Source organism: Dioscorea cayenensis, chromosome 18 (assembly GCF_009730915.1).
Source record: "Dioscorea cayenensis subsp. rotundata cultivar TDr96_F1 chromosome 18, TDr96_F1_v2_PseudoChromosome.rev07_lg8_w22 25.fasta, whole genome shotgun sequence".
Lineage (NCBI taxonomy): Eukaryota > Viridiplantae > Streptophyta > Magnoliopsida > Dioscoreales > Dioscoreaceae > Dioscorea > Dioscorea cayenensis.
The window spans coordinates 20,498,642-20,523,701 of record NC_052488.1 but is presented as its reverse complement, the minus strand read 5'-3'; the positions used below and the strand labels follow the sequence as shown (position 1 = coordinate 20,523,701).

General features: G+C 38.0%; 3 protein-coding genes across 3 annotated transcripts; 2 read left to right on the top strand and 1 right to left on the bottom strand.

Moving 5' to 3' along the window:
* The first annotated feature begins 467 nt into the window (after positions 1-467).
* Positions 468-9,162, top strand: LOC120282656. Its single transcript, XM_039289492.1, has 10 exons — positions 468-1,060; positions 1,152-1,334; positions 1,420-1,519; positions 1,611-1,632; positions 2,325-2,367; positions 2,669-2,821; positions 3,331-5,500; positions 6,671-8,021; positions 8,592-8,675; positions 8,747-9,162. Exons 1-10 carry the CDS (start codon positions 1,002-1,004, stop codon positions 8,809-8,811), a joined length of 4,230 nt encoding a protein of 1,409 aa, XP_039145426.1. The 5' UTR covers positions 468-1,001; the 3' UTR covers positions 8,812-9,162.
* A 183-nt stretch (positions 9,163-9,345) lies between these two features.
* On the top strand, positions 9,346-15,814 carry LOC120281824 (ABC transporter B family member 19-like). The gene is made up of 9 exons (XM_039288517.1): positions 9,346-10,572; positions 10,655-10,709; positions 10,816-10,991; positions 11,798-11,962; positions 12,098-12,393; positions 12,558-12,874; positions 12,975-13,198; positions 13,309-15,243; positions 15,328-15,814. Exons 1-9 carry the CDS (start codon positions 9,532-9,534, stop codon positions 15,673-15,675), a joined length of 4,557 nt encoding a protein of 1,518 aa, XP_039144451.1. The 5' UTR covers positions 9,346-9,531; the 3' UTR covers positions 15,676-15,814.
* An 84-nt stretch (positions 15,815-15,898) lies between these two features.
* Positions 15,899-22,953, bottom strand: LOC120281825 (protein INVOLVED IN DE NOVO 2-like). Its single transcript, XM_039288518.1, has 8 exons — positions 22,864-22,953; positions 20,923-21,911; positions 20,025-20,206; positions 19,628-19,717; positions 19,258-19,542; positions 18,925-19,137; positions 18,142-18,383; positions 15,899-16,185 (listed from the first exon to the last, which is right to left on the bottom strand). Exons 2-7 carry the CDS (start codon positions 21,830-21,832, stop codon positions 18,156-18,158), a joined length of 1,908 nt encoding a protein of 635 aa, XP_039144452.1. The 5' UTR covers positions 21,833-21,911; positions 22,864-22,953; the 3' UTR covers positions 15,899-16,185; positions 18,142-18,155.
* Positions 22,954-25,060: the final 2,107 nt, after the last annotated feature.

Below are 25,060 nucleotides of genomic sequence, written 5' to 3'. Positions count from 1 at the left end.
AATCAAGAAATCAAAGAAAAAAATTTCCCCGTAGAATGCGGACAAATTAATTTATTCATCATTATTTTTTTACGCAAGCAATTTTTTTTAAGAGTTTATTATTCATATTTGTGTTGCTCCTTTCACATCATGACATACTTCAATAACAAGTGGTTAAGTTTTTAATAAAATAGAAGGAGAAAGGGGTGAAAAACTCAAAACAAAGTCAATTTTAAAATAGGCAAGTCAAATAATTATTGACAAAATTTTACTTTTACAGGAAAAGGTTAAAAAACAGAAAAGAAAAAGAGAAGTAAAACAATTACAGAAAAAAGAGTGAAATGAAAAGAAAAAAATTGAAAAGAAACTGGCGCGGCAAGTAACAATATCTCAGTTTCAAATAACAAAAGAAAAGAAAAAAAGAAAAAGAAAAGAATTGAAAAGAAACAGCGCAGTAAATAACAAAATCTCAGTCACAAACAACACAAGCAACAAAACGCAACAACAACACGCTGTTCGAAAGCTACGCTCTTTGTGACCACTATTTCTCCTTCTTCTCCTCCTCCTTCTCCTTCTACTTCATTATACTATTACTTCTACTACGAATACTACTGCTACTACTGCCTCAGTACTCGAGTACAAATAGTGAGAAAGATAGATGGTGAGACAAATGGAAAGCGAGTGAGAAGTAAAGCAAGGTTCACCGCACCCCATCACGCTCTGTCTTCCCAAAGACGCATTCTCGTCATCCTCTCAAAATCCCCCATTTAAATCTCCTCATTCCTCAAATTTTTATCGATCTATGCCGAGTTCTAGGATCTATTGCTTCTCCTTTTCGTTTTGGTTTTGATTTCGCTCTGATTTCCTTGGCATTGTCTTGATTCGGGAATTTAGATCTCGATCTGTTAGATCCAATGCTGAATTCGTCTTGGGGTTGTGGATTGTTGTGAGTTTGACTTGATTTTGTTGGAAAGTTTTGATTTTTTTCCTTTTTTTTTTATTTTTATAAATGCGTTTTGAATATGAACTCGGATACTCCGTTGGACTATGCGTTATTCCAGCTCTCGCCTAGGCGGTCACGGTGAGGGATTTCTTGTGTTCTGTTTTTGTGTGGCTTAAAGTTTGGTTTTTTGATGGATTTTTGATGAAAAGTCGAGGTTTTTTATTTTTAGGTGCGAGCTCTTCGTCTCGGGTGATGGTACAACAGAGAAGCTCGCGTCTGGGTTTTTTAAGCCGTTTGCTTCCCATTTGAAGGTCGCAGAGGAGCAAGCTTCGCAGGCAGTGCAATTCATCAAGCTTGAAGTTGAGAGACAGAGAAATGCTGGTACTTGGTTTAATAAAGGAACCCTTGAAAGGTTGCAACATGAATTCTTAATAATCCATCTTAGTTGTGAATGATAGAATGTGGGACTCTTATGTTTGAGTGGGTTTGAGGTGCAGGTTTGTTCGGTTTGTTAGTACGCCGGAGGTGCTAGAGTTGGTGAATACATTCGATGCCGAGCTGTCACAGTTGGAAGGAGCTAGGAAGATTTACTCGCAGGTAATGGCAGTGCCACTGTATTCCTTTCTGGTTGAATAAGAGGGAGCTTTGCCTTAATGTTCTAAGTTGGAAATTTTTTTATCTTGTTCAGGGGGGAGGAGATCAAGTTTCAGGTACATTGGATAATGTGAATTTTGTTTTTCATGCATTTATTTGGAATTCAATTCTATGTCTTACTCTTGATTTAGGTTTGGAAGGTTAATAAATGGTTCTTCCTTTTAAGCTAATTGACACTTTTCTTAATCAGATAATATTAATGCTGGCAAAATCTGGATTGGTATATTATTTGTGGACAATCTTATTCTTAGCATGGACAAATACATCATTTCATATGATAATTTTATGGATTGAAACAATTACTTTGCTCCATTATGAGCCAGTCAATGCTTCCTTATCTCTATTATGAATAGAAGAAAGTAATTACTCACTTTTAATTTATCTACCTGTAAATTATGTTTGTACTCTTATCTGTTATATTCTCAAAACAACTGATATATTCATGGTTGGAGCCAGGGCTTGTGAGAATTTTATTGAATGGTTAATTGGCATCTCAAAGGTGCTGTAAACTTATTTCTAGTTCTAAATATTGCTAGTTTTATTATTTGTTTTAAGGAAGAGGACATTCCGTTACTTTCATTAGTCCTATTACTTTTCATATGATAAAAAAATTTATCCTTTAAAACTACTTGATTTTCGCTGTTATACTTTGCTATTAGTCCTTTTGTTTCATCATATTGATTATTTGCTGTGTTTATGGTTGGAGTTGCATTTCCTAGCTGATGATTTTTTTATGAACCTGATTCAGGTGGAAAAGAAAGTTCTACCCCAGCTGTTGCAGACATTACAAAGTAGGCTCGTTTTTTTTTCATTTTGCTTTAGCTTGAAAGTTCTTTGCCAATCAATATCAGTCCTTCTATGTGTGTTAGATTTCGAGTTCCATTTTTCTCTGTGCTGTTTTAAATAGTTTAATAATTTTAATTACATGCATTGTGGAAAACAATCATTTGGAAGATGCAGCTGTGTTTTGGACCAATGTTGCAGGATTATATCAATAGTTGCGTCAAAGCATATAGCATTATATATTGTTAAATTCTTTTGAAACTCCTTGCAATCATTAATTGCAACAAATGTTTCGCTGACTTTGTGTAGGAAGGAGCTTCTCCGGGCGATTGATGTGCGGCTAGCTGCTGTTAAACAGGACCTAACTGTGGCATGTGCTCGGGCGTCAGCTGCTGGTTTCACCCATGACAGTATCTCTGAGCTGTATTGTTTTGCAGAGCGTTTTGGTGCACATCGCTTAAAGTAAAATTTTAAATTTTCCAAAATTTATTTATATTGGTGCTTTTGTGCTGTGTATCCTTGTCTTGGCTAGGTTTTGCGTTGCTTTAAACATTCAAAGCACACCATTTGCTCAGGTTCCATAATAAAAAGGAAAAAAAAAAAAACATAGTCACAGTTAATAGCTGGTTGAGAGTATATAAGTTCTTTGAGTGGCTATACCTGCCTTTACAAGATATGGTACATAGTTTTGGAGATCTAAGAAACTAGACCAGAAGTTAATTCCTTTTTATGCATTTTTATTACTGCAATACATCTTGCCTCTTAAGTGAGAAAATTACAGGCTTGGTAAGTGAATAAATGAATAATTCTCTTGCTGTAATGCAACACGTCTGCTATCCTGGAGGATTTGCTAATGTCTCATGATAAGTATTGGATTGTGCGTAATTGCTTATTAATTTTCAATAATTCAGTGCTGATGCTGTGATTATAAATGATATTAATAATTATGTGTGGTGGATGGCTTTTTCCAGTGAGGCATGCAATAAGTTTATTTCCTTGTGCCAACGGAGGCCTGAGTTAATAGACCACCATAATCAGTCGCCAGTATGGAAAGGCTTTGAAGATGGGAATGTCCGTGTCTCCTCTAGCTCAGACATGTCAATAGATGAGCCTGAGATTGAACCTAGTGGCCCAAGCAAGGAATCAAATCAGCCTGGCATTCAGAGCAAACCAACAGAGTCAACACGCCAAGCTGCATCAGCTGATCTGCCTTCTATTATTCAGCAGCACAAGATCGTCGCACGTGGTCTTAAGGAAAAAGAGATGGATAAACCAGAAGAAGGCCTGGCATCAGCTGTTGTATCTGCTGAGCGTAGTCAGCCAGCTGGTGGTGGTGGGTCTAGACGGCTAAGTGTGCAGGACCGAATCAATCTCTTTGAAAGTAAACAGAAAGAACTATCAGCAACTGGTAGTGTTACAAACAGTGGTTCCGGTGGTGGTGGTATAAATAAGGTGGCATCTGGGAAGGTGGAGCTCAGGAGGCTTCCTTCTGATGCATCTATGGAGAAGTCAGTGCTGAGGAGATGGAGCGGTGCAAGTGACATGAGCATTGACCTTGGTAACAACAATAGCAACAGTGAGAGGAGGGAGAGTGGCCATGTGGCTGTGACACCCTCTTCATCTGTCCCTAAGTCTCAATCTGATACTTTTGAAGCAAAAGAGGGCGGCTGGATGAAGGACAGTGCAGCTTCACAGTCTAGCTCTGGTTGGGAAGATCACCCGCCAGACACTTCATCGTCATTGCCGTCATCCCAAAGCCAGTTTGATGTTCATCCTAAAGATAGAGATCAGAATGTTGTATCAAGGGAAAATACCACTTTTGATGCACTGCCGATACGGCAAATGGAAAAGGAACAGGGGGATACCAAAACCCATTGTTCTGCTGGAGGAACAAGTGATCCATTTGCTTCTCACAACCAACCAAAGGGTTTTGAGAAACCATGTGAAAGTGTGGGCTTGAAATACCCGTTAACTTCTTCAACCATCTCACTAGATGCTGGTGGAGGAAGAGAACATGCTGCTTTGAAGAATCCTTCGAGGGCTGGTCAGTTTGTGCAGAAAGACCAAGAAATTTTTAAATCCCAATCAAAATCTTTTCAAACTAGATTCGGAGATGTTGGAGAGAGGGACAAACTGTCCTCAACAACTCAACTGAAATTATTTCCACGTTCAAAGGATGTTGAAGAGAAACTAAAAAGTCAATCAGATTCTCAAAGGCAAACCAAGGATAGTTCTATTAGCAGAGAAGTTGATCAGGTGAACTCTCAATCTCAGTGGAATAACATCCATCCAAAATCAGAGGAAGTAGTGAAGAAAGCGATATCTGTAGAAGGGACACAAGTTGGATCACTCCGAGTTGAAGACGAAGAATCTCGACTTCAAGGAGTTAAGTTGCTTAGGCAAACATCTATTCCTGAACAGGCCAAGAGTTCTTATGGAAGCAGAGTTGGTAGAAAACCTACTCAGGGAAATAGCTCTTCAGCTTTATCTGTGGCAAGGGGTAATGCAAACATGGAAAATATCATACCACCTTCAACTTCTGGTGAACAGCTCCTTGTGGAGAGGCCATCAAAAGGAAATCAAGAACTGAACAATGAACTGCAAATGAAGGCAGATGAGTTGGAAAAACTTTTTGCTGCTCACAAGCTTAGGGCGCATGGTGATCAGTCGGGTTCCTCTCGGAGGAGCAAACAGGCTGATATTCAGTCAGACCTTGTGACTAAGGGTGTCGAAAAACCACAAACAGAGCCCTTTTCTGACGACTTAGTTGAGACAGGGAATGCAAACAACGGAGTTGATTTTGATCCCACCATGCTGTTGAAGATGGTGGATAATCAGGACTATGTCAATAATATGAAGCAGAAGCTGGGTAGTGCCAGTCCATCAAGCGAATGTAGGGGAAAGTTCTATGATAAATATATGCAAAAACGAGACACAAAGCTGAGGGAAGAGTCAGGATCAAAAAGGGCTCAGAAAGAAGCAAAGATGAAGGCAATGAATGACAGCCTAGAGCTTAGTCATGCTGAGATGAGAGCTAAATCTGTGGGCCTAGCCAGCAGACAAGATCAGACTCGTGCTCGTCGCCGTGCAGATAGGCGGAGGTCTTTTAGCGCTCATGCCACTATGAAGATCAAAGACCAGGTATGCCATCATCATGCTTGTTGTGTGTATGTATACACATTCTTAACTAAGAGAATTTTGTTTTCCTTTTCTCTCTCACCAATCCTTACAATTTAAATTGAGGCCAGATTTTAGGTTTTAGCACTACTGCTAGTTGATGCCCAAATGATGCCCTCCACAGTTGATTTTAGTTTGTAATGGGGAGTTTTAGAAATTGGTTCTACTACAAATGATGCCCTCCAAATTAGAAAGAACTATTTTGATCATGAAAGTTTAGTATGTCTGAGCAAGGAAGTTTTTGTTGAAAATTGTTCTACTACAGAAAAATGGAAATATTTGCATAAACCTTGTTTGGGGGTAAACAAGAAAAACAATATGAAGAAAATGAGTTATGGTTTTCATGTTTGTGCCTTCATTTAATTTCTGAAGTATATTTATGGAGCATGTGCATTTCTCAGAGTTTTGGTGGTGATCAATCATCAATGATGTGTCAGATAGATGTAAAATATTGCACATAATTCACTCAAGTCTCTATACTGATGGAATTATTCTGTAACTGGGTAACAGAACACAAAATAAAACAAAGTTCATTACGTGTACGCTAATTTAGAGAAAGTATCATGTTTAGATATATTGAGGTATGAGCGTCGTTATAATTAATGACTGCAATTAAACTTTTTGTTATGTATGAATTCTGCCTACATTAGAGTTATGTACTATTGGGTCTATTACCCTGAGCACTTGGTGTATTGAGCCTATGCTAACATCCTACTCTGAAGGATTCTTGCAAATTTTCTTCAATATTATGGCAATACTTAGCTACTCATCAAATAGGTGTCGCAGTCAGTTTATATCAGGACAGATGATGACATGCAAATTTTCTTTAGCATTATGACAACATTTAGCTGCTCATCAAATAGGCGACGCAGCCAGTTTATATCGGAACAGATGACCTGCAAATTTTCTTCAGTAGTATGACAATACTTAGCTGCTCATCAAATAGGTGTTGCAGCCAGTTTGTGTTGAAACAGGTGATATATTCTAGGCAGGACATATACTGAAATTGTGTCAAACTTGTGCCTTTTCTCATGGCTATGTCATCCTTTTGACAAAAAGTTCTTTGGAAATGTTCTGAGTGATTTTTTCTTTATACTTAAGATTGCCTTTGTAACTTGTTTGCATTTCCCTCAGACTGCTGAGTTTCTCCCTGGGGAGGATGAAGACCTGGCAGAATTTTCTGAACAAGATAAATCCTATGACGATGGTTCTTCTATGAGCCTCCATTTAAAGAAGCTTGCATCAAGTAGAACTGTATCTTCCTCAACCCCTCGTACTTCAGCGGCACAGATTTCAAGGACATCTGCCAGAGCTACAAATTCTAGTTTAACAAGACGCAGGACCCAATCTGAAAATCCTCTTGCACAGTCTGTCCCTAATTTCTCTGATCTCAGGAAGGAGAATACAAAGCCTTCAGGTGCGGTTTTGAAGGCAAACAGTCGTGCACAGTCAAGAATTACCAGAAGCAAAAGCTCTAATGAAGAGGCAAACCATATCAAAGAAGAGAAGTCTCATAGGTCACAGTCCTTGCGAAAAAGTACCGCTATTGTAGGCGAAATAAAAAGCACTTCACCTCTCAATTCTGATAGTGCCAACATGACACCAATTGGGTTTTCCAAGGAGCAAATTGAGCAGGTTAATAGATACCCGATGAGTGGTGATTCAAAAACATATCTTCGGAAGGGCAACGGTATAGGTCCTGGAGCAGGAGCTGGTATAGCTAAACTGAAAGCCTCTATGACCTCAGAAATGTTGGAGAAGGTAGAAGATTCTGATATGTTGGCCGATATGGTAAGAGATGAGGAAGAATACGAAAATCCATCAATTGAAGGAAATTGTGGGCCCTTAGATTATCCTGGTGATTCAGATAGTGAGAAACCGAGACTGAGTCAAGATTCAGGAAATTCTCATGATCTTGGATCAGATAATGCCGATATTTTAAGATCACCTTCTCAAGCTGATAATGAACCTGCTGTTCTTTCTTCCAAGTTTGATACAACCGCCAGAAATGTGCAAGAATCACCTGGTGAAAGCCCAGGTTCTTGGAATTCCAGAGTTCATCATTCTTTTTCTTACACACAGGAAGCATCCGATGTTGATGCTTCTATGGATTCACCTACTGGCAGTTCAGCATCATGGAACTCTCACCCGCTAAACCAAATGATGGAGGCTGATGTGGCTCGAATGAGGAAGAAATGGGGAAGTGCTCAGATTCCTATTCTTGTTGCTAGTGCTTCTCATCAATCACGCAAGGATGTGACGAAAGGTTTCAAACGTTTACTGAAATTTGGGAGGAAAAGCAGGGGCACGGAGAGTCTGCTACCTGATTGGGTGTCTGCTTCAACTGCTTCGGAAGGTGATGATGACACAGAAGATGGTCGTGATCTTGGAACTCGGACACCAGATGAATTTAGGAAGTCAAGAATGGGCTACTCAGTTTCTTCTTATGAAGGCTTTACTGAGGGCGAAGCATTCAATGAACAAGGTATTCACTTTCATCATTATGTGTTTCTTGGTTTTTTTTTTTCCATTGCTTAGTTTCTTGAACAACTGAATATACTTTTGAAGTAAAGCATGCACTGTCCGTAGTCTATACTATATAGACAAAACCGAAGAAATTATCTTATCACAGTAACCTAGCCTTAAAATGGAGTCTTTTGATGCCCTTTCTGAATATAAAAGGTGGGTATGAGACAAGCAAGTGCTTAGCTTACCTGTCCGCATTGTTCTTTTCATTAATACATCTTAGGCAGGACTTTAATCCAATATGTCATACTTGTCCTAGTGAAAAGTTCAGGGAAGTGTTCATAGAAATCTTGGTTCATTCCTGTACATAAAAAGCTCTTCCATGAAGATGCGGTACACTATTTGTGATGTTGATGTTAAAACCAATTCAAAAGAATACTACCATTCAATTGAATTAAGAGAACAAATACTATGACTTTGAGATGTTATGTGTAATTTTAGTATCATAATGATATTATCATTATCCATTCCTGCATTTATTTTGATGTGCGGACCTGCAGTAACTGAAAATATTTAATTCTTCTTGCAGTTCAATCTTTGCGCAGCTCCATTCCGACACCTCCTGCGAACTTTAAACTGAGGGATGATCATATATCTGGAAGCTCCCTTAAAGGTAATGCTATTAATTTTTCTTTTTATTCACTTGAAATCCAGTGATTAACATGCTCCGCACATAATTTGCAGCACCGCGCTCTTTCTTCTCTCTTTCATCATTTCGAAGCAAGGGTAGCGAGTCCAAGTTCAGGTAACTAAACGGCCATATGCTCGTCTCTGTTACACTATGAAGACATACACATACTGCAGTGGATTTTTCCATAGATGCAATATTTTGTGTGATTATGTATCATCGGCTCCCTCATTGCCAGTGTTCTATGGTAAACACTAACTCACCAATTGTTACAGAACCATTCTATTATTAGTTTTCAGTGAGTTTGTGCCTATCATGTATTTGATTTGTACAAATCTACAATACTTCAATTTTTTCCCCTGCCATTCGATGTTCCCGCTATGTATGAAACTCCAGTACGATGATGAAAACAGGACAACTCAGAGTATAGAATCAGTAAAACCAGTCTCATGCTTGCAAATGGAAAGAATGAATGCTTCTTGTTGATCAATGTCTGAATATGCTTAATTATTATTGTTATTATTTCTCAGTCTGCCAAAGTGGCTTCCGGAAACACAAGAGTCATAGCAAGACAACATTGAACTTAGTCTAAAAACTCTTGTTTTTATGCTAACAGTCCATCCATTCAATGTTGACAGGGTCACCGGCCATGCCGCCTGGAACTCCAAAAATGTACAAACAAACAAACTTAGCAATCCAAAGATACAACCAAAGAAAAACACACTCATTGCGTAGTCAACCTTTCTTGTCTTATAATTATATGGCCTTGGCGATGATCCCATGAACAAGATGATATCCTTTCAAGTTTCAATCCTATTAACACCATCATAAAGTTTTAGTCATGGCTCGGCACAGCCACCACAATACCCCGGCCAGTCTTTCTCCGATGAGGTCTCGGCATGCATCTCCAATGAGGTCATTCGACCAATCTGAATTTTCATGGCAGGTTGAGCCAACCGGTTGGCGGGAAGCTGGTGGTTTTGCGGCTGCTCTTAGTCCCTGGACTCCGACACCATCTCGAACTCCGGCCGTTTTCACTAGTGGCTCTGCAAGAGATTTCTACCTCTCCGGCACTTCTGATAGGCCAGCCGCCGCCGATGGTAGGCTGGAACTTAATAGTTACATTGCCAGAGCTCCTCTGCATTCACAGGATAACTTCTATTCAGTTGAGGCTAGTGTTTCTTCAATCTTCCCTACTGTGTTTGGTGGTCGACGACGAGGGAGGCCGAGACCTCCTCCTCCTCGTCATCGTCGACATCATGCCAACACTGACTCCAACATGTCATTGGCTAGCAAAGATGAGCTGAGTTTCATTGAATATAGTGTTGCAGAGCCTAGCTATGCAGTGCCACAGTCCACTCACCGGAACTTAATAGATCCTGCCGCCGGTGGTCACCGGCGTTATCTCCGGCAGTATGACAACGTATCATTATCTCATGACTACATCGTTGAAACTCCAGGGAGTCATGTGAGCCCGAAGATGGACGAAGAGTACTATGAAGATGAGGAGATGATGCAGCATGGCATGCTTGTACGTGGGCATGGTCACCATGCAGATGAGCATGTACGTTATCACGTAGATGGTGAGTATTATGGAGATGAGGGTGGTGATTATCATCATGGTGATGATAGCTATGATGATGATGATGATGATGATGATGATGATGATGATGAGGTTAAGGGACCGAAACCAGTTGGTTTGTTTAGTTTATTCAAGTATTCAAGCAAGTGGGACATGGTGCTTGTTGTGCTTGGTTGTATTGGAGCTTTGATTAATGGAGGTTCTTTGCCTTGGTACTCTTATCTTTTTGGTGATTTTGTTAACAAGATTGCTCTGGACTCTGTGACTGATAAAGTCAAGATGATGGAAGACGTCAAAAAGGTGTGTATATATATATATATATTTATGTTTTAATGTTAATGTTTCTTCATATATATCTTGTTTTTCACTTAATGGATTTCAGGTATGTCTTTACATGGTTTGGTTAGCGGCTATAGTTGTGGTTGGAGCTTACATGCGTAAGAACTATATATTTATTATTATTTTTATTATTTTGCTTTTTTTAATTAATCATGGAATATATGGAGTCATTTATATATATAATTTTATATATTAATTATATAGAGATAACTTGTTGGAGAATAGTGGGGGAGAGATCATCACAAAGGATTAGGACGGAATACTTGAGAGCCATATTAAGGCAAGACATTGGATTCTTTGACACTGAGGTTACCACTGGAGATATAATGCATGGGATTTCTAGTGATGTTGCTCAGATCCAAGAGGTTATGGGAGAAAAGGTGAATTTCTTTTTTACTTATTTTATTTTATTTTATTTACAACTCTTATAATTCAGTCTTTTTAAGTCAACAACAAACATGAAGTCAAATGGTTTCTATTTACTTCATCATCAATATGATCTTTGCCGGCCAAATATAATATGATGCCGGCCATGCCCTGCATGAAAGTGATTTATTGTTGCTTTTGAGGAAGAATCTTGAAACCAATACTTGAAACCAATACTAAAATTGTAGTATATTAAAAAAAATTATTTATATATATATATATATATAATAACTTGGGGAATACTCATTTAGTAAAATCAGTATGTGGCTGTTACTTTAACTCTAAATTTTATTTTAATTTATAAAATATGGATAAATCACATATAAAGGGTGTACACAGATGTAGAATTAATACTTTAATACATATGTGCTTTCACCCTGTATGAGATGTTTTTATCAGGACTGTGTAAGAACCAGGTACCAATAAACTAAGAGATTATTAGTTAGGAAAACAAATAAAATAAAATAATTTTTTAGATGTTTATATAAAAATTTAATAAATAAAATTTTGGTTTTTATTAAAAAATAAAATAACATAATAGATTTAAAATAGAAAGTATTATTGTATTTCATATAAAATATTCAATAATAATCATCACAATAGAAATTTTATATAAAGATTTTAACCCAAATCAAACATTTTAAGTTCTTGTAAAATTCAACAACCAAAAACAGTGAGCCTAAAGTTATTGCAATAAATTGCACTTTCTATTATTACAGTATATATAAATCATTAATAATGTGTACACATGTATATACAGATGGCACACTTTGTTCATCACATTTGCACATTCATATGCGGATACGTGGTAGGATTCATCAAAGCATGGAAAGTGGCTCTAGTCGTCTTCACCGTCATCCCCCTCATGATGTTCTGTGGCATTGCATACAAGGCCGTCTATGTTGGTCTCACCTCAAAAGAAGAGGTTCAATTCTCTTCTTTAACTCTATATATACATATATAAATACCAATTAATACAAAACTAATATAAACATACATACACAAACAAATATATATATATATATATATATCTCATGCATGCATGAATGAATGAATGAAGGTATCATACCGTAAAGCAGGGAACATAGCACAACAAGCAATAAGCTGTATACGTACTGTGTTCTCTTTTGTGATGGAGGGTAAGTTGGCAGACAAGTATGCTGAATGGCTTGAAGAATCATCTCCCATTGGAGTTAAGATAGGGTTTGCTAAGGGTGCTGGTATGGGTGTTATTTACTTGGTCACATACTCTCAATGGGCTCTTGCCTTTTGGTATGGTTCTCTTCTTGTTGCTAGGGGTGAGATTTCTGGTGGTGCTGCCATTGCTTGCTTCTTCGGCGTCAATGTCGGCGGAAGGTATACATCTTTTTTTTATTTTTTATAATCATTGTGATTAATATTTAGTTTTTGTTCTTTATGATTATTATAAAGTAATATTTAAGGTAAAATAAAATTGGGAAAACTTTTATATCTCTATCTCATATTGTTGCTTTTGTGTATGCATGTATATATATGTATAGGGGTTTGGCTTTGTCACTGTCATACTTTGCGCAATTCGCTCAAGGCACGGTGGCGGCGAGCCGGGTGTTTGAGATCATCGATCGACTGCCAGTGATCGATCCTTACAATGACGATGGTCGAACATTGTCACGAGTTCGAGGATACATTGAGTTTAAAGGTGTTAACTTTGCATATCCCTCAAGGCCTGATGCAGTGATATTCCGTGCATTTGATCTTACTATACCTGCTTCAAAAACACTAGCTCTTGTTGGTGCTAGTGGTGGTGGCAAGTCCACCATCTTTGCTCTCATTGAGAGGTTCTATGACCCAAATGAAGGTATATATATATATACATTGCTCAAACCCTAAACCCTAACCCTAATACTATGAATGATGTTAACTAATTAACAAGTAGGGCCTTTTAAATGTCAATGTAGGTTTCATATGTTTGGATGGACATGACATAAGAACACTGAGTGTGAAGTGGTTGAGAGAACAAATAGGTATGTTAGGGCAAGAACCAGCCCTGTTTTCCACATCCATAATTGAGAATGTGATGATGGGGAAGCTGAATGCTTCAAGGAAGGAAGCCATTGCTGCTTGCCATGCAGCCAATGCACATAACTTCATCTCTTCCCTCCCAAGCGGCTATGATACAATGGTAAGCCTTTTTCAATATGCCAAATAAAATACTAGCATTATGAGTTCATATGTATGTATATATATGATTTATGAAGTTTTTTTTAATGTTTAATATGTGTTTTATGGTAGGTTGGTGACCGAGGAACTCAACTCTCCGGCGGGCAAAAGCAGCGCATTGCGCTCGCCCGAGCTATAATCAAAAAGCCAAAAATCCTCCTCCTCGACGAGCCAACGAGTGCGCTTGACCCCGAATCAGAAACCATCGTCCAACAAGCCATAGACACAATCTCCGCCGGCCGGACCACCATCGTCATTGCTCACCGTCTGGCCACTGTCCGCAATGCTGACTCTATCATTGTCCTCGACCGCGGCACCGTCATCGAATCCGGCACCCATGACCGGCTCATGTCACTCGACGGCATTTACACTAACCTCATCAAACTTGCCTCCCATGCCAACATCTCCATCACGGCTGCCGCCACCGCCACCTCCCCAATCTCCCAAGTCAACTCTCCCCTAGTTCGAAAAGTCAACTTTGACTTGTCAACCTACTCAGTCAACGACCCTTCCCAATTGAAATCCATGGTACAAGGACAAGTTGACCAGGTTGACAACGTTGACTTACCTCCAAAACAATCAAAGAAGCTCCACACTTCAGAGATATGGAAACTCCAAAGACCAGAGATCCCACTCTTACTTATTGGCTTCCTTCTGGGCATGAATGCTGGTGCAATACTATCAATCTTTCCACTCATTTTAGGCCAAGCTCTTCAAATCTACTTCACTGAAAGTGATAATTCAAGTAAAATGAAGAGAGACGTGGGGTACTTAGCACTAGCACTTGTAGGACTTGGCTTTGGTTGCATTGTCTCCATGACAGGCCAACAAGGCTTCTGTGGCTGGGCAGGCACACGTCTAACAAAGCGAGTCAGAGACCTCCTTTTCCGGGCAATTCTCCGGCAAGAACCCGGTTGGTTCGACAAAGAAGAAAACTCAACCGGCATATTAATATCAAGGCTCTCCATTGATTGCATGGCTTTTCGGTCAGCGCTCGGAGACCGGTATTCTGTGATCTTGATGGGGCTGAGCTCGGCTGCAGTCGGTCTAACTGTTTCATTTCTTTTGGACTGGAGGTTGACGTTGGTGGCCATGGCTGTCATGCCTTTCACTCTTGGTGCAAGCTACTTCAGTTTGATCATCAACGTAGGACCAAGGTTGAACAATGGAGCTTATGAGCAAGCTAGCAGTATTGCTTCTGGGGCTCTCTCTAATATAAGGACAGTGACTACGTTCTCAGCTCAAGAATATATAGTAATGAGCTTCAACAAGGCCTTGGCTGAGCCCATGAATAAATCTATGAGCAGAGCCCAAGTCACTGGATTGGCCCATGGCCTTTGTCAAGGTGCCATGTACGCTTCTTATACGGTAACCTTGTATGTTGGTTCTTTGTTGATCAAGAAAGGGTATTCTAGCTTTGGAGATGTGTACAAGATTTTCTTGATACTAGTTTTGGGCTCATTTTCGGTGGGGCAGTTGGCGGGTTTGGCACCGGATACTTCTGCTGCTCCGGCGGCAATTCAGGCAGTGTTAAGGATACTAGGCCGGAGGCCTAAGATAGTGTGGGATCGAGCAATGCCGAAGAAAATTGAGCCATTGAGAATGTTGGATGTTGAGTTAAAGAATGTCGTATTTTCTTATCCTGCTAGGCCTGGCTTGCCTGTGTTAATTGACTTCTCAGTTAGAGTTAAGGGTGGGAGTAAGTTGGCGATCGTCGGAGCAAGCGGTAGTGGGAAGTCTACTGTGATATGGCTGGTGCAGCGGTTCTATGATCCAGACAGCGGCAGGGTGATGGTTGGAGGTGTTGATGTTCGAGACATGGATGTTAAATGGTTAAGGCGTGAATGCGCCTTAGTAGGCCAAGAACCGGCACTTTTTGCCGGGTCTATTCGGGAGAACATTGGGTTTGGAAACCCAAAAGCTTCATGGGCAGAGATCGAAGAAGCTGCTAAGCAGGCATTCATACACAAGTTCATCAGTGGACTACCTCAAGGATACGAAACTCAGGTACACAAACACTAACTTGAATTTCTGATGTTTAAATGCATTGTTGATTGATGAAAGATGATGATGACGATGATGGTTGATCAGGTTGGGGAGAGCGGAGTGCAGCTATCGGGCGGCCAGAAACAGAGGATCGCGATCGCAAGAGCCATTCTCAAAGCATCAAGAATACTGCTGCTGGATGAGGCTAGCAGTGCACTGGACCTGGAGTCAGAGAAGCATGTTCAGGAGGCATTGAAGAAGGCATCTAAAAGAGCTACAACTATTGTAGTTGCTCACCGGCTAGCAACGATCCGGGAGGCAGATCGCATTGCTGTTGTCAAGGATGGTAAGGTGGCTGAGTACGGGAGCCATGACTCACTGCTTGCTAACCAGATAAATGGTACCTATGGTGCTATGGTCCGAGCTGAAATGGAGGCACAAGCACTGAATTGATGAAAATACAACAAAGAGAATGTAGGAAAACATCTGCATTGTTTTATTTGTGAAATGGAACATAAAATTGAGAAAAGATTGCTTGTTGTTGTTGTAAGGTTTACCTTCACTTCAATCAGTCTTTCAAGTATATGCATATATCGGCAGCATCCTGTCAAGTACGAATAAAAAAAGCACCAAAAAGTTTTACGTTTGTATTCAACAACAAAAATGGTACTACTACTGAAAGAAAGGTGAAAGTTCCACAGGGGGTTGCCATAGCTTGCAGTTAAAGTATTTGCAGTGTTGGTAAATTTACAGGCTAGATACAAACATCTATGGCACAAACCTGTCAGTAATTCCAGCCTCACTACATGGCATCAAAGGTGTCACCAAAGAAAGGAAACAAACTCTATAGCAATTTCTCTATCACTGATGATCATCAGAGTTGAACAAAATTACAGACAGAAATCAGGCAATCTTCTGTTCAGGCAAACCAGAGCATCAGCATGAAGTTCGTCCAAACGAAGTCTGCAGCAACAATTTAGCGGGATCAAAATGGATGCAAAGAAATAAGACAGGACGAAAAGAAGGGTAGTTTTAAATTATGTAAAGCTATATACACACCAACTTTGCAAATTGCGATGACAGAAAATGCCGGTGAGATTTCAAGTTGTGCAAGGCTATACATGCATCAACTTTTCAAGAAATAAAACCAGACATAAAGAAGGGTGATTTTAATAATTATTTAAATTAATCATTATTACTATTATATATATATACATAGGAGACAAAAATCAGTGGTGGGGACTCTCCGGTCCTCCTCCCCTGACTTTTAGTAGAGCGATGATACCATCAGTGTAAAACCCAAATGTCAAGTACAGGAGGGATAAATTTTCATCCCTAAAAACAAATGCACCTGAACCAGCACCACTATTTCGATATGAGATAAGAGATATAGCAATCCTTGAGCCTAAAGATCAAACTAAACTATTTAGGGTCAGTAACATAAATCCTTTCTTTTCACGTTGCTCTATTAAAGGCCCAAAGATTCAACCATATCATTACAAAAAGTTTTGCAAAACACTTTCTAGGTCTACCTCTCCCTCTTCTATGATCTTCCACAGTTCCACCTATAAAACCTCCACTTCTTTTGTAGGGGCATCTATAGATCTTCTAAGGATATACCTATACCATCTTGATCATTTCTCTCTTAACTTATTATTAGTAACAGATACCACTCCTAATCCATCTTAAATAAATTCATTCCATGGGCATTCCTACTAATGCCTAACATCCATCTCAAAATTCTCATTTCTGCCACTATTATCTTTTTAATATGTTGTTTCTTAACTACCCAACATTCTAATTTGTATAAAAAAGCTAACCTAACAATAGTTTTATAAAACGTATCTTTCAATCTATAAGGTATTCTACAATCACATAAAACACCAAGAGCTCCCTCTATTGTACCTAACCTGCCTTAATCTTATTTGTAGCATCCTCTATCAGTTCTCTGCCATCTTACATTATAGAGCCAAAGTACCAAAAATTGCTACTTCTCCCAATGTCAGTGTCATCCATTTGAACTCTTTCCTCATTTCTAGTTACCTTATTACTAAAATTACATTTCACATGTTCCATCTTTACGCTACTTTAACTTGAAAAGTTTAGTATCTAAAATGTTTCCCCGCATCTCCAGTTTTAAATGGGCAACTTCCCTACTTTTCAGGTAGAATCAAGTAGTAAAATGTGATATTCCATAAATTGCAAAGCAATTAAGCTTATTTGACATGATGTTTTATAGCACGCAAGGAGCTGACAAGTTTATTTCCATAACAAATTTATGTTGTAAATTCTAGAAATTGGTCTGTGTTTAAAATAAAAAAAAAAACTACAACATTTCAACAAAAATGAAATTGCTTGGTGACAAGATGATTAACCCAAAAATAAAGGCAAACATAAAGTTCTGTATCGAACGCAATTAAATGAAGCCAGAACACTAATGAAGGGACTATTAGAGCACTCTCATGAGCTAAATTGTTTAATAATTGAATGGTTTATGATCTGCCAATGGATCTCAATTCCTTGTTTTTCTTAGATTTGCAATCACATTATATGTAAAAAATATGCAAGTAAACATCAGAATACTTGAATGAGGCATCACTTTCCAGAGAACCGCCAATTCTGAATATAAAGCACAATTTTTTTACCATCTAAAAGAAGCTAGGCATGAACAGGACATCAAGAGATAAGAAGCCAATGCTGGACAGAAAGGTGCTTATGATGTGCTAGAAAAACATGATGTTCAGAAGGCTCTTCTAATAATCCATGGAATATGTAGCTCTGATGCTCATTGTGTAAAGATAGCACACAGGTGAAAGAAACAAGAGACTACAACAATACCATGCATATCTATGGCTGAAAGCAAATATTATGGAATGAATCCAACAGAAACATCATCATAATGAACAGTAACATGCATACCGCAGATTAGAGGTTTATCGCTTCCTCTTATGGTTCTTATAATTTCTCAGAATGAATTGCACAACCTCCTTCATTGTAGCCTTTCGTCCCTCTTTAAAGTTCCAAAGCTCTGGGACAACATACCTTCCGCTGGGATTATATTCATTGATCTCCAACAAGGCTTTAATTACAGTTTGGTAGACATCATCACCTAATTCACTCTTCAAGCTCTGCAAATTTTGATCTTCCTCCTCAAGAACTTCCTGTGAAAAAATTCACTTTCACATGATTGAGATAGTGACAAATAAACAACAATTGGTCTGCAAGATCAACAACTGCAAATAAGGGTTCATATATTGACAAAAATAGAAATATGATAGTAAAAAGTATTGTGCCTTTATTTGAGGTAATGTTAACAAACAATAATGCCTTCACATTCCCATTGAGACGTATGAGAAATATTAGTCCTGATAGTCCCAATCAGTTAATTAAATAAATGTTGGCATCAATATGCAACCTTGTGTTTCTCGTTCTATCAACTTAAACTTTTAGGTTGTATCTAGGTTGTACCAAGCCCATCTTAAGATCTTACAACGATCAGAAGAAGCCAATACAAGATCAACAGGAAAGAACATAATGGTAAAAAGAAAGAGCAAGCAAGCTATGCAAAACAATTTCTGTTTTCCAAAAAACATTAACTTCTCACTTGTCATGTAATGCACACATAAGGAATATGAAATACAGGAGCTCTTCTCATGTCCAAAGCAATAGGTCAAAGATGTAATAGATAAAAGATTTCACCACCTTTTCCTTCCCATCAGTAATTATAACTTTGAATGGATGCCAGTCAGGGTTTTTAAGTTTCTCTTGCCACTCAGAACAAAGTATTGCAGCTTTTATATCAGGCTCATCTTGTGGAAACTTCTGCTTGCAGGCTTCTCTAAATGGCTTTTCATCAAGTTCACCCATCCTTTTGATTCCAATGAAAGAACGCCCACCCAATGCGCCTTTCAGTCCCTGAAACATATAACTCCTTAGCACTTATAATATTTAATTAATCAGAACAAGCAGGGTCTCGACTTTCAAAAGCTACTGTTAATACTCAATTTGCATTATTAGAAAGTATAAATGCAGTACCATGATTAATTCCTTGCGAGCTTCCTGCAATTCATCATTGCTCATGCGCTCTTTGATGATAAGGTTCTGGTTCAAAGTTTGTATGTAATCCAATTCTTCAATCTTGGTTTCGAGGTCTTCCTTCATGTCATCAATCTTCTGCTTACTATCAATATCTTCATTTTCCATATGTTGCAGCACTTGTAAATTCCCTTTCAACTGCTCTATTTGGAGCTCCAGCTTTTGTTTTGCATCCAATTGTCTTTCTAACTGTAATATCTTCTCGTTATTAATCATCCTCTCCCTCTGTTCATTTTATACAATGTTTGTTATCACTTTAGATACATGCCTTCAATATGATGGAGGAATAAACATAATCAACAGAAAAAACCTTCTGCTCTTCAAGAAGCTTCAAGACATTCTCATCAGCCATCTTCTGCTCATCAGTTGCCTTTTGAAGTGAGCTGTTAATCATTGCATTCTAGAACTCAAATTAATAGCATTATGGAAAGTTATGCATCGGATCTCAAACATTCCGATTTCATTAAAAAGGAAAAAAAGTTGCGAGATCAACAATTCATATATTCTCACTTGAGCAGGATGCATGAAACAAGAAATTAGGTTACACAATGACAGGCAATCCTACCAAGAAATCTCTCAGACAAACCCAAAGACACCAATATGCAGGCAAAATATAAGTTTCATTTCAAACAATATCTTGCATCAAGATGTCGATTCTCATTAAATGGGCACTCATCATCAATTTGTCAGAGTGAGAGAACTGTAACCTTCTGCCTCTCATCATCAAGCTTCTTTCTCTCAGCGTCAGTTTGAGCAACTAGTTTATCAAGTTGTCTGGATCTGGTGTGAAGTTGTTTCCTTTTAGTTTCCAGCTCCGACTTCAGTTTTCCATTCTCCAATATAACCTTACGTGAATGCTCACTAGCTTCCCGCTGCAGCTTTTCTATTTCTGTCAAAGGCCACACACACACACACACACACACACAAAAAGACAATCGCTGAGTGTAACAAGCCAGCAAATACAAATACCAGTATAATAGTAATACTAAAGAAGTTCAGAAGCTTCAAACTACATGAATGAAACATTAGTTATAAAGTTTTGGCTGTAACAAAGGAGTAAATCTTAACAAATCAGCATCTCCCTTTTCTATTATTTCATGATGCGAAATATTCAATACTGTTTAAGCATAATAAAGTATACCTCTATTGACAAAACACTGAATACACCATTAAGGCAACATTATGCAGATTAACCACATTCTACACACTAGACAAACACAGTCAGATGGCCATATGTTAAACCATCTTCCATTACTTTTGAACTGAAAGAGTTGAAATTACTTGCAGGCAGTGTCTGCACCAAAAGCTTCCCAAGAACAAGATAGAATGAGAGGTGCAGAAAAGGGAAATTTCGACTGCCAGGAAAGCTCTGAAAACCTAATTTACATCCTCAGGTTTTGTGTGCACCCATTTACATCCAGAAGGAACGATCAAACTAAAAACCTATGCAATTCAAACTTACAATAATCCAAGCCCCAGACTAAGTTACAGGTACAAACTCTTATAGCCAACAGTTAAAACAGATTAGAAGATATCAGGCACAGAACCAAGTCAAACGTAAAATAATAGCTGGATCACAAAGAAAAGAACTAATTAAGAAGCCACCTTTGTTATGTTGGTGCTGCAATTTGTCATGATCTTCAATCATCTTCTCAAGAGACATGGTCGTCTGCGTGAATTTGCATTCCAAATCTAGCAAATGCTTGTTCTTTGCCTCTATCACGTTAGCTAGATTTTTCACAAGTTTACCAGTCTTCCTTTGTTCCTCATCAGTAATTTCAGAAACAGTTTTCAAGTCCCCATTCTTCCGTAGATGGTTACCGAATGGATCCCTAGAGTGGTAATCCTCGGCTCGAGCAACCCATCCATAAAGGTATGATTGCTGCCGGTGATGTCTCCTTCTTCGATCGAAATCCTGCTTCCCACAATGATCTGATTCAAAATGTTTCTCAAAAGCCATGGCATCGTTGAAACCACTCCAGTCCTTGCTGAATTCAACAATTGCATAGCCCGAGTGACCATGGTAACCCCAAATTGGGATAACTTTCAGAGGATTAAATCTGGAAAGCCTGTCCTTGATTCTATTTCCACTCTCACCAACATAGCGTCCATCCATTTGCTTCTCTATGGGGACATTAGCGAGGATTCCAGCCCATGGCCATACAAATTTTTCTTCATTCTTGGGCTTAGGAACTGGCTGCTGCCCAATAGATAATGGTTTCTGGGATGGCCCTCCTGTGTCAGGTAGGTCATTCTTCAAGAACCTTGCCAATGCTAGGTGATTTGCCTTGACTTTTCCACCTCTATGAGAATTACCGATGCCAGTGGCATGTTGAAGTAAATCTTTGTAATGGTAGTCTTGCTTCTTCTTCCCCGCACAGAATGGGCATCTGTATGCATTGTCCGCGTGTTTTACTCTAACATCTCCCTTCTTTAGCTTCAAATAAAATTTCTCTTCATACTCACCAACTTCAGAATCACTAATATCCAAGGACTCATCTGAACTATCACCCATCAAAATGGACACAAGTCACAGCTCCTTGAATTATGCGAATACGACAACTTTATTGAACCAATAGCACCTCTGACACAAACTGAAGTGAACAACAACTTACTATAATCACAATAATAACATCAAAACAAAAAACATGCCATGCCGAAACGACATAGCAACAACGAGAAACATCGTAAACCCATCTGCATCGCATAAAAACATCAAACAATAATGATATACCTTAAATAAAACTAGTATTCCAAAATTTCGAGAAATACACCAGATTTTCAACTAATAGATTATAAAGACATACACAAAAGGCTACAAATGGAATTCTGATTTTATTTTGAAAACAAAACCTTAATAAGTTTCATCATTTCATACTTATTCTAACATTTTCCTTTCATAATGACATAATATCTCACTATGCATCAAGAATAAAACCACAAGCATCTTTTGTTTCTTATAAATCCCATCATTTCTCACACATGGTTTATTCTACTTGTCACCTAAAAGATCATAAGGTGAAAATATCCAAAACCAGACCTCAAACTCAAAAAAAAGAAGAAGAACAACAACAACAACAACCACAACAACAACGAAAACAACAAACTCAAAACTCACTTCCCATCCATTCCTACGAATCCAAATTACACAGTTCGCATCTCACAAAACCCATCATTTCCCCACATGACGCATTCCTCATTCCACATAAAAGGTCGTGAAAACTCTTCAAATTATATCTCAAATGCAAGCCGACACTTAAATCCAATCAAACCAAAAAAAATCAAAATCAAAATTTTCATAATTTTCAAAAACAAAAACAAAAACACTTTCCGTCCATTTCCACTAATCCAAATTACATGAAACATATATCTCGCATGATCTCAGAACCCTATGTCGGAACAAAACAGAACAAAAGAAAACAAAAAGAAAACCACCATTACAACAATAGATGAGAAACCCTAAGAAATCGATGAGAATAACGAGATCGATGACAGCAATGAACCAGAAATTACAAGCAAACAATGCGATTTAGGGCTAATGCTTACCTTCAGAGAGAGAGAGAGAGAGAGAGAGAGAGAGAGAGATGGTGGAACGCCAGAAGCGTGAGGGAGTAGTGAACTCCCGAAACGAAATAGGGTTTTTGGCGGGGATGGGCTCGCAACTTCCACGTGATGGGCTTTTGCGTGAAAAAAGGGCCATTTTAAAATGGGCCGTGGTGTCCTGAACTCTCCTCAGCCCATGGCCTAATATTAGTGGCCTTTTTGCGTGATTTTAATTAGGAAAATATCTTTTTGGAATTTCACATATACATCCGTACAAAATGAGTAATTCTATGATGTCTCATTATATATATATATATATATATATATATATATATATATACATCTTCTATATAGACGTCTATAGATAAAAATTTATGAACGTCTAATTATCAGCCATTGGATCACTATCCAACAGTCAACATTGATGATTAGTGTTACAGTTCATTGTGTTTTTCCAAATAATAACCACATGTAGTAACTACTGTTCATTAATGTTAATCGTTGGATCGAGATCTAATGGCTGATAATGGTCATTCATAAATTGTTTATCTATGAACGTTCATAGAGAATTAGTCCTCATATATATATATATATGCAAGTACTTCCTCTGCTCCCAAAAAAGTGTGATAAAATATTTAATTGCCAGTATTTGACTAGCATATTCTTTTATTAAAAAAAATCTCAATTATTATTTTTTTAATAAACTTTGGTGATGACTGTAATTTTTTTTATTGAAATAAAAGTGAAATTAAAAAAAATACAATTTATTTTATTTTTAAACAAAAAAATATTTTAAATTTTTTTTTTCACTTGTTTAGACTCTAGAGACAAAACTTTCAAACAATATAGTCAGTCTCTCCAAGGCAATCATGTAAATATCCTAATCATATCCATTTTATTTATTTATTTAATTTATTTATTAAATTAAACCAGTTACATCACTTCACAGGGTTACTGACCAATAAATATTCCAATTCACATGAAATTTGTCAAAAATGTGCATAAATTTTTTTCATATATCATATGCCCTTATCATACATGATACATTCACATGGATTAAATCCTTTGGTTGAAGGGGGCAATTGACAGACACCCTGTTTTTTTAATGCCACAAGTTGGCAGTTATTATTTTTTATTTTTTAAAGAAAAGGGTCCCCAAATTTTCATTAATATGATGATAATTTAATTTATATAGATTCATCTGGAAGCTTTCTTTATATCCAAAGCATTAATCCAAAATTTACTCACAAGAGCAAGTGGTAGCTGTTTTTGGTAAAAGGTCTTAATGAAAAAGATGGTCCTAAGAAGAAGAACCAGCCCAATCAAAATGTGGTCCTAGTTTAGGGCAGGGTAGCCTCCCATCTTGTCCTCTAGATGGATTCCACGTGGCAGTCTAACCTCATTGGATGGGCCAGATGCTAGCCACGTGGAAAGAAATGACAGGTGGGCCCCATTGTCCTCCATTGTAGGGTACACTAGTCAGAGGGTAGCCCTAAAGTTTAACAGGACCACACTATTAATGGCCCCATTTGAGTAGTCTCTATCTCTTGACTTCTCATTTTTAACAAAGAAATTTGCTTGCATAATGACCTTGTAAAAATTTCTATTTACATAATTGTCCCTTTGATTCTGTGATAAAAACCATATTTACCTTTCTTTGATAAAGTATTATTAAAAATATACATCACATGCAGTAAAATATTTTATTGCTAGTAAATTAATTTCCCATGGCTTTTTAGTTTTTTTTTTTATTGGAATCTTATTTTTGGTTTCTTCTCATGCCACCAATTGTATTGAGATTCTTCATATTTGGTTAACTTCTGTTTTTAATAAATGTTGGAAAATTTAATGTGGATAGATATTTTAGTTATGCACTATGTGTCATGAAATAATAAAATAATTGAAGAGATCCATAGGATATTACCACCTTTGCATTGAAACAATAATAACTCTTTTATTTTAGAGTAATGCTATATAGAACCAACAAATCACACGAAACCAGCCACACGAATGATGTGGTTGGTGACATGTGATCTGTTTTTTTTTTTAAATTAAAAAAATAAATAAAAAGAGAACATATCACACGTGATCTCTCTTCTCTCTCTTGTATGATCTCTCTCTCTCTCTCGTTTGAGTGTGTGCTCCCATCCCGGGAGCGGGGAGCAGGCAGCTGGTCGGGAGTGGGGAGGCGATGGACTGG